This window comes from Callospermophilus lateralis, chromosome 4, assembly GCF_048772815.1.
Source record: "Callospermophilus lateralis isolate mCalLat2 chromosome 4, mCalLat2.hap1, whole genome shotgun sequence".
In the NCBI taxonomy this organism is placed as follows: Eukaryota; Metazoa; Chordata; class Mammalia; order Rodentia; family Sciuridae; genus Callospermophilus; species Callospermophilus lateralis.
Genome location: NC_135308.1, coordinates 121,863,036 through 121,875,716, shown reverse-complemented (window position 1 = coordinate 121,875,716; position 12,681 = coordinate 121,863,036). Strand labels below are relative to the sequence as shown.

General features: G+C 38.2%; 1 protein-coding gene across 3 annotated transcripts in view; it reads left to right on the top strand.

The window, feature by feature from the left end:
• Ptprr (protein tyrosine phosphatase receptor type R) overlaps positions 1-12,365 on the top strand; it is a 258,417-nt gene extending 246,052 nt beyond the window's left edge. For all 3 annotated transcript variants that reach the window (XM_076853110.1, XM_076853109.1, XM_076853111.1), the window contains one exon: positions 11,204-12,365. In XM_076853110.1, coding sequence (XP_076709225.1) covers positions 11,204-11,297 — 94 coding nt within the window. In that variant the 3' untranslated portion in view covers positions 11,298-12,365. The remainder of the gene's footprint in view (positions 1-11,203) is intronic.
• The last annotated feature ends 316 nt before the right edge of the window (positions 12,366-12,681 follow it).

The following is a 12,681-nucleotide window of genomic DNA, read 5'->3' as shown; positions in this document are numbered from 1 at the left end:
TGAGATCGTCTGCAGTTGCCTGAAGAATACAATTTAAACAACAGAAAAGTTGTCTCACCCCTAAATGTCTCTGAAGAATGCCTGAAACGTCTATGTAGAATGAGTATCTAAAATACTGTTTTTAGAGAGTCAACCTTTGTCTAGAAGAATCTTTTTTTTTAAAAGTTCATTGAACCGGAGGATGAGAAGTGAGGGTAAACCTGTATAACTTTTCAGCTATCTAACGCTACACTTCAAAGGAGGTGATTTACCATTTCCCAGTATAATAGCTAGAGAGGATGTAACACTCCATCTTAGGAATCCATTCAGAACTTGGGTTCAGATGAAAGGGAATAGAAGAGAGAGCCCCAGATACCAAGCCCACTCTGATGAGGCCCTGAAGCCAAGGAGACTGGTAGACCAGCTCTGTGCAACAGGAAGACATGAGGTATTGAAAGGAGCAGAGGAGCTCCAGCCTGGGATGCCTCTGGCAAAACTGGATGCAAAATTGGCCCCATGAAAAATGAAAATGGGAATCTCCTGGCTTATAAAGTTATATAACATTTCTAGGCAGTGATAACAGAGTATTAATCCAAGTGCAAGATCCCTCTCAACCCAAGGGCAGAGGGCATGAATGACTACACACATCATAAATCCTGGGAACCACCTTGCTTTGGGGTGTTTATAGGGTGGGTGTTTGTGGAACCTTGTGCCCTGAGGGACAAGCCCTGGAGACCTCTGTTCAGAGTGGTACTCCTGAAACATTCATTCATTCATCCATCCAGTCAACAAACATTACTAAGCTTCTGCCACTTGACATGTGCCAGGTGCCTAGGTGGGGAAAGACAAATTCCCTAACAAACTTTTCTAATCTGTGTTCCTTAAGGCTTAGTTTAATGAACGATTATTGACAGCCACTAGGTACCAAACCTGTCCACTTGGAGATTCACAATAAGCCACCAAACATTTGCAGAGCTGAAGAGTCCCCCAGCATAGAAACCCTTGAACTGCGTTCAAGCACTCTTTTCCATTGATGTAACCATATAAAACTTTCCTCAAAGCCCTTCTAGGTGAGAGGGAAAGAGTTCTAATAATAAATATAAACTTCTTGCAAGAATTTGTGGGTGAAAAAGAAAACATTGAGATGAGATAATAATTTGATCCTAAACAGGGACCATTTAATAGGGAAGGGGAAGGGTGGAGTTGGCTAATCAAAGCTTCTGGCTGAGTATAAAGGACCCAAAAGATCGAGCCAATGGAGGCCTTTTTCTAACCTTTCCTATTCTTTTCAACAATGGCCTCCACCTACCAGTGGTCCAGGACTGCACATAGAGCATCTTCCTTTTATAATCAACCCCTTATCACTCACAGATGCTTCCCCTTTTGAAGTCAAGGAATGGCTAACAACAAAGAAAAAAACAAGACAGTGATTTGGATATGTAAAAAGGAGCTTGTTTCGTGACTGATAAGTGAAGGCAGAGTGAGGCACTGGGCAGGACCAAAATCCTGAGTTAAAAAAAAAAAAAAATTACAATGCATGATGGCTGTTATTCAACAGGACAAAAATAGGCCATTTGTACTCAAGTTGCAAATCTGCATTTTAGCAATAAATTCCAATGGTCTGGTTTAGAAATGAGTGTGTTATGCTGAATGGATGTTTCCAGTATAACAACAGTGACAAAGCCATTTGGTAGATTCCTCGTTTCTCTGGCAAGACATTATTATTATTGGCTTTAGGGAAACTTCTATTAATAGATGCCACAGTTCTCATGGCAGATTCATGAGCCTGTGATTCTCCTTTTAATAGTACTTTTGAGCATATTTTGAGCTAAAACAGGATTTCTTTTTTCCCTAACTAATTCAAAGTCAAAGCAAGGCACCCACGAGTGTTTTATTTAGAAGAGTATTAATGGAGCATCATTGCATTCCTATGGCTCATTTTTAATTAAATGATTAAAGGGGTAATGTGGAAATCAGAATTCAGCACTATCTGCTGAGAGAATCAGCAGGCAGCCAGAGAGCCGGAGGACTGAGGCACCCCTGGACCAGACAACAGGAGCTTGGTGCTAAACCTGATTCTGCCCTAATTTTCTAGGAGACCACTCATCTGGTCTCTCTGTCTATAGCAAAAAGAGGTGGTGCACAACAGTGGTCCCCAATCATTTCTGGTATTAGGACCCCTTTTAAGGACTAAAATATTTCATAAATCTCTACCTGATAGTGGTGTTTTGAAGCCCAGAATGCTTGTACTTATTTTCATTCCATGACTCACAACAGCACCCACTTATATTTAAAAATTAATGATAACTCTACTGGATATGTATGTTTATTTGGCCAACCAATAATGGCTCAGGTAAGATGTCTCCAGTAAGATGTCTTTCAGCTATTGCTTTCGTTAAACCTTTGAACCTCTGTTTCTTGGAGAACAAGAATAATAGTCAAAAAATTTGCCCATGCATACTAGGAAAATAATGCATAAAAAAAAATGTGACCTTGACAACATTGAGAAAACTTTCATCTTAAAGTATTATCCAAGACTAAAAGGAGTAAGTCATGAATCGAAGGTCACATAACAAATTTTGACCCTTTTTTTTTTTAACACTCTGAATGGAATTTCTAATTTTGACTAAACTATAGACTTGTTTGGTTCCCAAAGGCTATTATTTTCTAGAGTAGGAGATGCAAGTAGATTAAGCATAAAGTTAAGAGAGAAATTAATTTTCTAATACTTTGTCAATGACCCTAAACTAATTGCTATATAAACCAGGGGGAAAAAATGCTTACCTCGGATGATTTTAGTTTAGATTACTTATTACTAATATCTGTATATGATAAGTATAATGAACTTTCTGTTGGCTAGTATGGCTGTGAAAGGGGGGTTATCTGGCTCAGTCACATTTTCCTTTTTTTTGTTTTTGTTTTTTTCTTTTTCTTTTTCTTTTTTCCAATGCTAGAGATCAAACCCAAGAGTGCTCTACGCTAAGGTATATACCCAGCCCCCTTAAAAAAAAAAAAAAAAAAAAAAAAAAAAACTTTCTCTCAATAAATTGTCCAAGATGACCTTGAACTTACAATCCTCCTGCCTTAGCCTCCTGAGTAACCAGGATTAGAGGTATACACTACCATGCCCATCTCATATTTTCCTATCAAATGGTTACTATATATGCAAAGGCCAACCATTTCCAAAAATTAGTGACAAAAAGGCATTAATAACATTAATATCAAATGAAACTATTTTTATTACTTAGAAAGCCCTTTCATATATTGCTTTAGTCTTCTAATCTCAAATATCACCAAATGGTTATGCCTATACCACCTAATTAAGAGTTCCAATTGCTATAGAGCTAAACCAAAAACTTTTTACTTTATGTAGCCCCTGCTACAAGAAAAGTATGAAGGTTTATGTATAACAAAGTTGCATACTGTGAGATAGGAATAGAAGGTCATTTACACTTTGAGCATAAGAGAGAGGCTTGTCCCTTTAAAAAAAAAATGATGACCTATAGTAATAAACTGGCCCGGGACACTCATAGACATTACAGGAAAATGACTAAGGAGCCAGACGTGAGCATCAGAAGACATCCAGGCAGGGAGGAAAGGGACATGTTCTATGGCAGCTTGACCTCAGGCAACTCTTTCCTAATGGCATTTCTTTGAATCCCATTGGCATCTCCGGGAACTGGCAGAATCTGAAAACAGAATATGGGAAGTAAAATGATAAACTTATATCTGGTTCTAAGGCTTTTTTCTTTTCTTTTACTTTTTTTTTTCCTCCCCCAGAAACAGGAAACAATCTGCCCAGTCCTCCTTTCTGAGAGTTAGGGGTGAAACCTGGAGTGGACTCCGCACCCCCTTACCTTGCAGGCCTAAATGGGAGCGACACCCGAAGGCCTCACTCACAGCTTCCTCTAGTTTCAGCCACATCATATCATGGTTGAAATGTTTTGATTAGTCACTTTAGTTTCATGAGTTTCTTTTCTTTTTTTCATGAACGATAGCAATCTTAAAGGAAGAGTATATTTGCCATCAACATCATAGGCTAAGCTATGTCCCCGACATATTCTTTGTATCCAAATTTCTAGTTCATCAACCACGGCCTTCCAGCTTATCTGAATCTCTCTGCATTTCCACCTAAGCACAAAGATACCCTTAATTACAGAATTTCAGAGATCTCATTTGAAGATCAGGAATTCAGCATTTTGGTTTACTGAATTTTATTTTTTTCACATGATTGGTTCTGAGATCATAACCACAGGTCTTCTTTGTCAAAAAGGTATGACAATTGACTCTTCCAACGGGTTGCCAGGACAACCTTCTTCTTCTCAGCTAGGAGTTAATTGAGTGTCAATGTGGGTCTTCAGAAGAAAATGGCTAATTTTCAAGAAGAAAAAATGGAACTCCAGATATAGACTAGAGCTGTTATTGAATTATCACTTGATCAGGACTGGCTTTTATGCCCTGCAAATATTTTATTTTTTTCATATAATTTATTTTTTCATTGTATAAAAATGGAGCACAGCTTTTCATTTCTCTGGTTGTACATGATGAAGGGTTGCACCATATGTGCAGTCAGTCATACGTGTACTTAGGGTAATGATGTCCATCTCATTCCATCATCTTTCCTGCCTCTATGCCCCCTCTCCTCCCCTTCCTCCCCTTTGCCAGATCAAACCTACAAATATTTTGGAACACACTTATTGGGGAGAAAATGTATGTTTGAAGTACCTGGTCAGAATGGGTCACGCTTCTGTTTCAGTTCTCCCTTCTTGATGAGACATCTGTGGAAAGGCCTGGGAAAACCTCTGGTGGAGGGGCTCAGACACGCCTCACAGCTGGCCCTGACTTAGGGCAACAGACTTAGCCTCACTTGACTCAGACCCTAGCCATCAGTTTTACCCATGAGGCACATTAACATCCACACCTTTTGTTCTAAATTTACTGTACCAAACTTTACCCAAAGAATTCCAGATTTGAAAATAATAAAAAGCAAAGGAGCGTAAGGCCCATTGTTATCCCAGAAGTGAGTCACTGCTGCAGAATTTCTTCTGTCTACTGATTAGACCGGATATGGGCTGGGCGGTGTAGCAGGAAAGGCTGCTGCTCTCTGTATGTGAGTTAATAGTCACAAAAGGTCACAATTTTAACATGTTAAAAACCAAATCTCTCTCCTGGGCATCTGGAGGGTTTTCTGGTTTTCCTTTTTTTTTCCACCCCAACACACTGTTGCACTAGCAAATGGAAAAAAATCAACCCCCCTCCCCCACACACACTTGAGTCTACCCCCCACAGACACAGCTACGTGCTTCCCTGCATGGAAACTGAGATGACACTGATTTTTGGGTTTGGCAAGGCTAATGTGATATGAGATATCTGACATTTCTAGAAGGGGGAGTATATTTGAATCTTTTCTTCCCTGGCCAAACATAGCATTCATATTCTGTAACCACAAAAAAAGTCAGAACCACACAGCCAACCTCACTTTTGCAATTCAGGGAACCACTTTTTCCACAGCATGGAAAGGGGCATAATTAACATGAACAAATAATTTATAATCCAAACCAAATCATCTCTGAGAGTGAAAGTTGGCCCTATTAATAATCACACCGGGACAACAGAAGTGAACCATGAGGGCCCCAAGCAAACCCCAGAATGCACAATCAGCATAGTGTTAACTACCACTTACAAAAAGAATCAGAAAAAGAATAGGCAGCATTTGCTTAGTAGTTAGTAAAGGACAAGCTCCTCTGCTAAGTGATTTGTGGATTATCTCACTGAAGCCTTGCAAAATTTGAAATCTTATTAAGTAAACATTACTTGCCAGGCCAGTAGTTTCCAAACTTTTTTTGTGAACAATGGAAAAAATTTTGCAGACAAAAATCTTCCACAAAGCACCAATGTGGAAAATCAATAAAAAGTGCAACTGCCCTGTTGAAAGCTGGGATTAGCAGCTAATCCTAAACACCCAACCTCTTCCTCCACCTTGCCAAAGCCCTCAGGTACCACTGTAGAGACAGGACTCCTGAGAGTGCTGCAAACAGCCTATGGCCAGACATTTGATAGGCTGTGAATTTTTAGTCCTCACAACTGAATGACATCTGTCATTAATGTCACTTTTCAAGTGAGAAAAGATAGGCTGGGAAGAAATAAATGACTTGTCTAAAATCATATAGCTAGCTGGGCATGGTGGTGCATGCCAACTGTAATCCCAGCCACTCAGGATGCTAAGGGAGGAGGATCACAAGTTCAGGGATAGCCTGGGCAACTTCACAAGACCCTGTCTCAAAAAAAAAAGAAAAGGTGGGGATAAATTCAGTGATAAAGTGCCCTTGGGTTCAATCCCCAGTACTGATAGATAGATAGATAGATAGATAGATAGATAGATAGATAGATAAAATCATACAACTAGTAGATTAAAAACAAGAATTTATTTCTGAATCTGCTGGACTCCAAGGCCACTGCATATCACTGCCTCCACTGTGACCATCTTCTAGGCTGACGAATATTTAGAAGCATATTTGGATCTTTCCATCTAGACTTGACCTGGGAAATCTTGTGTCTTCTGCCAGGCTGTTCTTAGCTCTCCAAGGCCTTCAGAGACCTCACCCCAGAGCTTCCTAACCAGACCTGTTTGATCAGAGAGTACCAAAGAGTAATAATAATATTAGAGTATATAGAGTATATATTACTAGAGTATAGAGTATATGGAGTATATATTATATAGAGTGTATATTATATTACTCTATATAGAATATATAGAGTATATATTATTAGAGTATATTAGAGTATATATTAGAGTATATTTATGAGCATGACTGTGTGCTAAACAATTTCAGATGGATTGCCCCTTTATTTCTCACAGTGCTAAGAGGTAGTACTGTCATTTGAATAGATCATTGTTTTGCAAATGGGAGAACTGAGCACTGCAGCTAGGAAGCATGGAGTAGCTTTTGTCTTGAAGACAGTATATGTTGTCCTTTACCTCTTAATACCTCTTGGCATTACAAACCTTTTCAAACCCATAACCACTCCCAGCTAACTAGGGTTTCCATGTCATTTTTATTTGACCTTTTTTTTTTTTTTAACTAATTCCTGCTCAATGATAGGTATCGTAGTGTACTGCATTTTACTTTCCAGGAAGACAGATTTGTACCTAAACAGGATACTTCAAGAAAGGACAATGCTTTAATATAATGTATTGGGCATTCTGTCCGATGACAGTCTGGCTGTTGGGGCTTCATAACCTACTCCACTGAAACCACCAAGGAAGTCATTGAAAATCTTAACCTTGGTGTAGTTTAAATGATAATGAAGGCCTCCAATCAATGCATCCTAGGATACTCTTTTGCTTTATTTTATTCCAGAGTTTATCTGTTTTCATGTTACATTAAAATAGCATAGCCTAGAAAACCTGCTTGACGGGTAGCCTACTTGACCTAGGACTAGTAAGTGCTTCTTATTGTTGCAAATATGAAAAGATTATGCATTATTCTTACCCTTAAAGATCTACAACTTAGTAGGAAACAATTTCAGATTGGGATGAGATGGTACATAACATGATACCAAATTGCTTATAATAAAGACCATATGTTGACCCTCTCTTTTTCTATTATGGTATAAATGACTTAGACAAGATGTAAGACATCCTTGTCAAATGTCTGGAAAATGCAATTTTAGAAGTGAGAAATAAAAGACTAATATATGGAAGGACAGAAATAATGATTCAGTACACAAGAACATCATGCTCAGAACAAGAACTAACAAGTTGAAATTAGCACGGACAAATAGAAAGCCCTGCATTTAGTTTTGAAAATTCAATAGTGCAAGTACAGGATGGGAGAGAGATGTAATTTTCACATTCAAAAAAACCCTGCTGACTTTTTAATTAACTTAAACTTTCATTCAATATCTGGCTCTGTGGATCTTGTCTCACCTGATGCACCTGCAAATGCAAACTCATAGGTCTATAATGTGTTCCTCAAGGGGGTGAATATGCCAGCCAACTAGATATTATCAGGAGAAGAGACAACATTCTAAGAAGGTCATATTTGGTAAAATAACCTATAGAAGAAGGAGACTAGATTGGTGAGTGACAGGGAAACCAGGCTATACAGAAATATTGAGTAACCACAGGATGTTTAGTCTAGAGAAGAAAAGATTATGGGACTTTGATGGTTGTTTTCCAGCATTTAGAGAGCTATTGTGTGACTACAAGGGGAACCTTAAGACATTTCTGGGTTATTTCAGTTGGACCAATGGGGTGAAAGTTAGAGAGGGACGGGATATTTTGATATCTTCAAGAGCATTTCTGCCAGTCTCAGAATGTTTCAGTGGAAACTGGCTGACCATCTGTCATATTAACTGTTTCCTTCTGGGAAAGCTAGATTTTGTCAATAATGGAATGAATGCCTTCATTTTTATTTTCCAAATGAAGTTCGTAGAGCTTCTCATATACCTTCCTGAAGACTTCAGATCTGCAAGAATTTTGCTTACCTAGAACTAATGAGTGTTTTCCCATCTCTCCCACCTTCACTGGCTAAAACAACTTTGACTTAGTTAATAGAATGTCATAGAAAATCTGTTTCAACCACTAAAATACACTGCTGAGTCACTTAGGGTAAAATGGTTATTGAGACCTAACCTGTGTGTCTATTCATCCACCAGTGGGACACATAGATACTGGTGTTGACTAGGATATACAAGAAAGGGAAAACCATGCCTCAAAGGGAGGTAAATGGTAAAAGAATGTTCACAGACCAGAATCTAAGAAATAGAGCACATACAAGGTCCATTCAAGGAGGGAGTAGTGGATCCTTGAACCGTGCAAATGCCAGAGGAAGGGAGGGGCCCCAGCTCCCTGGAGCTGATCTAATATTTACTGTGGTTGTGTCTCCCAAGTTTCACAGTCCAGTCCAACATCTTCCGGACACCTGCTGTTTTTAGGTGTGCCCAGATGTCATCATAAAGCTAACAAAAGAAAGAGCACATCCTCAGCTGGCCATTTCTGTTGTCAACTTCTGACCAAGGAACACTTGGTCAACAAGATGTGGTTCTAAGGCCTGGGGCTATATGTAGCTCAGTGGTAGAGCGTTTGCACGTGTGAGGCACTGGGTTCGATCCTCAGCACCATATAAAAATACATAAATAAAGATATTGTGTCCATCTACAAATTTTAAAAAATGTAGTTCTAGGGAAAGTGACAGAAGAAATAGGTCTGCCAATAAGCTGCTGTCACTCAATACTATAAATTTACTTCTTCATTTCTTGCCAAATACATCATGTTGGCATCGTGTTGAACCTGGGTGAAGAATCGGTCTTTAGTTTAGAAGGGTGAAGTCTTACCGATTTGGTATTTACAGAGGTTGACAAGTAAACATAAATTCAAGACCAGTTTTAGTCATTAATATTAACCCGAGGTCAGATTACAATGAGGTAATGTATCTAGTTTTTAAGTTGAAGTGCTCAAACGATCTGAAAATTATTTTGAATGATACTGACAGCCACCGAGGAAAAACTGTCTAAAACACAGAATTAAACTAAAATATAAAATTAGTTGTATGCCTGCAGAGTTACGGAGACTTTGCAGAACTTTAAATAGTTACAAACAATAATGCTGCTATTCACTGAGCAGGAAAAATATGTCAGCTTTATATCAGTGATTACTCTGTCAAGCTAAAAAGCCATCATTATAAGGAGAAAGTGTGGTGTAAATATTGTGTAAAGAAGCAGGATGAAGCCAACTGCCTTCCACTAATTCAGCGATGAAGGGGGTGCTGAGCAGCTAGTGATAAGTATGGTCACAACAAAGGAAAAAGCAAGAGCCAGTCCCTCTTTTCCAGTTCATCTAAGGATCCGCCACTATTGTGCTTAGGTGCCCAGCACACCCAAAGGTTTCCTTCTAGCATACTCAAATAAGCCATTCTGGAGTAGTCTTTCCTTTTACTTGTAGAAAAAGCAGCATTTCACGGCTGAGTTGTTTGGTTACCCTATTTCAATCAGTTTCAATCTATTTTAACAAAAGATGAATGATAAGGTCCTCATGAATAACACTCTAGCTATAACTTACTGTTACTTTCTTGCTTTAACAGAGGAAGAAACTGGGGTGCAAAAGGATTTAAGGAATTTGTGCAAACTCACACAGCTAAGAATTGGCAGAGGATGGACTTGAACTCAGCTTGGCTGGTTCCAAAGTCCAAGTAGTTAACTATAAAGCTATATCACCTCCTCAGTAATGGAACTTAGATAATTTTTTTTAAATTTTAATATTTATTTTTTAGTTTTCGGCGGACACAACGTCTTTGTTTGTATGTGGTGCTGAGGATCGAACCTGGGCCACACGCATGCCAGGCGAGCGCGCTACCGCTTGAGCCACATCCCCAGCCCTAGATAAAATTTAAAATGAATCACATGCCTAATATACAAGACACTGTATTAAGCCCTTTATATATACAGTCATATATTGCTTAATGATGGGAATGCATTCTAAGAAATGTGTTATTAGGTGATGTTGTGCAAACAACATAAGAGTGTACTTACCCAAACCTGGATGGCATAGCCTCTTGCACACCTGGACTACATGACATTTATATATTTATTTGCATATAATATATAAATATATTTATATATTTCTATATATCACATATAAAAATATAAATTTATAAAATATAAATATATAAATAAATACAATGGATTATTGCTCCTAGGGTCATAATGATCAAAACATGAGATTAAATCAAGCACTGGAGAAAATTATGTAATCAAAAGATGCAGTAAAAAAATGAGATGTGTGAATCTGCTGCTGGCATCACGTGGCATAAGGTTTTATAGTTAAGTGTTTTATATAAGCAGAAGGAGTACATGCTAAAATAATATTAAAAGTATAGTACAGTAAATACATGAAAGCAATGATGTCATTTATTATCATTAAATATTACCTACTATACATAATTATACATGCTATACGGTTGAATGACAGGCAGCACAGTAGGTTTGCTCACATTGGCAACACACAAACACACGGGTAATGCATCACGTTACAAGGTAATGGTGCAGTGCATGACTGTATCAACATAGGAATCCCACAATTAGGACATTTGGATGCAGGAAGAAGAGATAATAAAAGAATCATTAGATGGAACTATTCTGTGTGTCTTTGGCATAACATCCTAACTTGAATATAGTCTCTGGGTTACAAGATGAATTTTTTTTTGTCATTTCTTCTTTGCAGGGGTGGAATGGTACAAACCAGTGAGCAGTATGAATTTTTACATCATGCTCTCTGCCTGTACGAGAGCAGACTTTCAGCAGAAACTGTCCAGTGATTCATGGGAGACTCAGCTGATCATCAATCTCTGGGGTGATTAATCAAATCACCCACTTGAGGCTTCTCTAAGAAGCTTCCTGCAGTGGAAGGAAAGCTGCTCTGAAGCCAACCTGTGGCATGGATCATGGAAGACTTGGCAACGTGTTCAAGATTGCCAGCCCCTTGTGTATATGAATGCATTTGTAAGCACCCCCCCAAATTATTCTAAAGGTCCTATGCTGATGGAGGTATGATACATTTCTCACACAGCCTAAGGTGGATTTTGTTTTGTCTGTGTTGTCTATCTGACACACAGAACGTGTGTATGTAATATTCAGTGGTATCTGTCATCAAGGGATGACTAGAAGAGCTGCTAAAGAAATCATTATTGTGTGTTTAGATGCTTTAATGTTTGCAGAGTCTGTCTTGTGAATGGACTGTCAGCTGTTCAACTGTTCCTGTTTTAAGTGCTATTACCTATCTCAGTTACTGGAATCTTGCTGCTAAAGTCGCAAGTGATTGATAATGGATTTTTAACAAATAAGTTTTTGTTTTTGAAAAAAAAATCAAAAGCAGTTACTATTTTATATGGAAATGTGTCTTGATAATATTATCTATTAAATGTGTATTTATAGTACTTCCCATCAATTACAGAGCACAATGATTGTCATTGGATATATATGTACTTACTCTATTTCCCATTAGGCATAGAGGTGTGTCCTGCTCCAGAATTCTATCCACTATATTTCTACATTATGAATTGTTTTACTTCAAAAGGGAAAAACAAATTTGTAGCAACTAAAAAGCATCACGAATTTAATCCTTGTCTCTCTTTTACCAAGAAGGGAGTTTTGAATATGCTGTCTACCTGGAATCTCTCCTAATTAAAGGCAGATACCTTTGGGGATGTTGTAGCCACTCCCAATTCCAGAGGTTCTTCAAAAGGAAGCTGCCATGTATGTCCTTACATTTCTGAAAGGTTTTAAACCTCAAGAGACAAATCAAATTAAAATAACTACACTCAGCAAACACCTAGATGTTCCGCTCAAAAATGAATTTTTAATGCAGCGATGTTGACTTTGTTTCATACTGCCAATAAACTACTCTTAATACTAAATATTGAGTAAAGTATATTCTTTTTATTTTATTTTTTTCTCTACTGGGAGAAAGGCCATTATCTGGTAGGGGAAGCCTGAAGTAGATAATGTGATGAGTTTAAATTTAGTTTCTGCATCTCCCCAGTGGAGATGACTCTCTTGAAATGGAATATTGTCATCACTTGAGAGATAATGATCCAGAAGTGCCATCATTATGTGGTTTTCCTCATCGACTCCCAGCATATCATTATACAAACAGTACATGTTTATGTCTTTATATTACTTGTCGTGGACCCTCGTAAATTA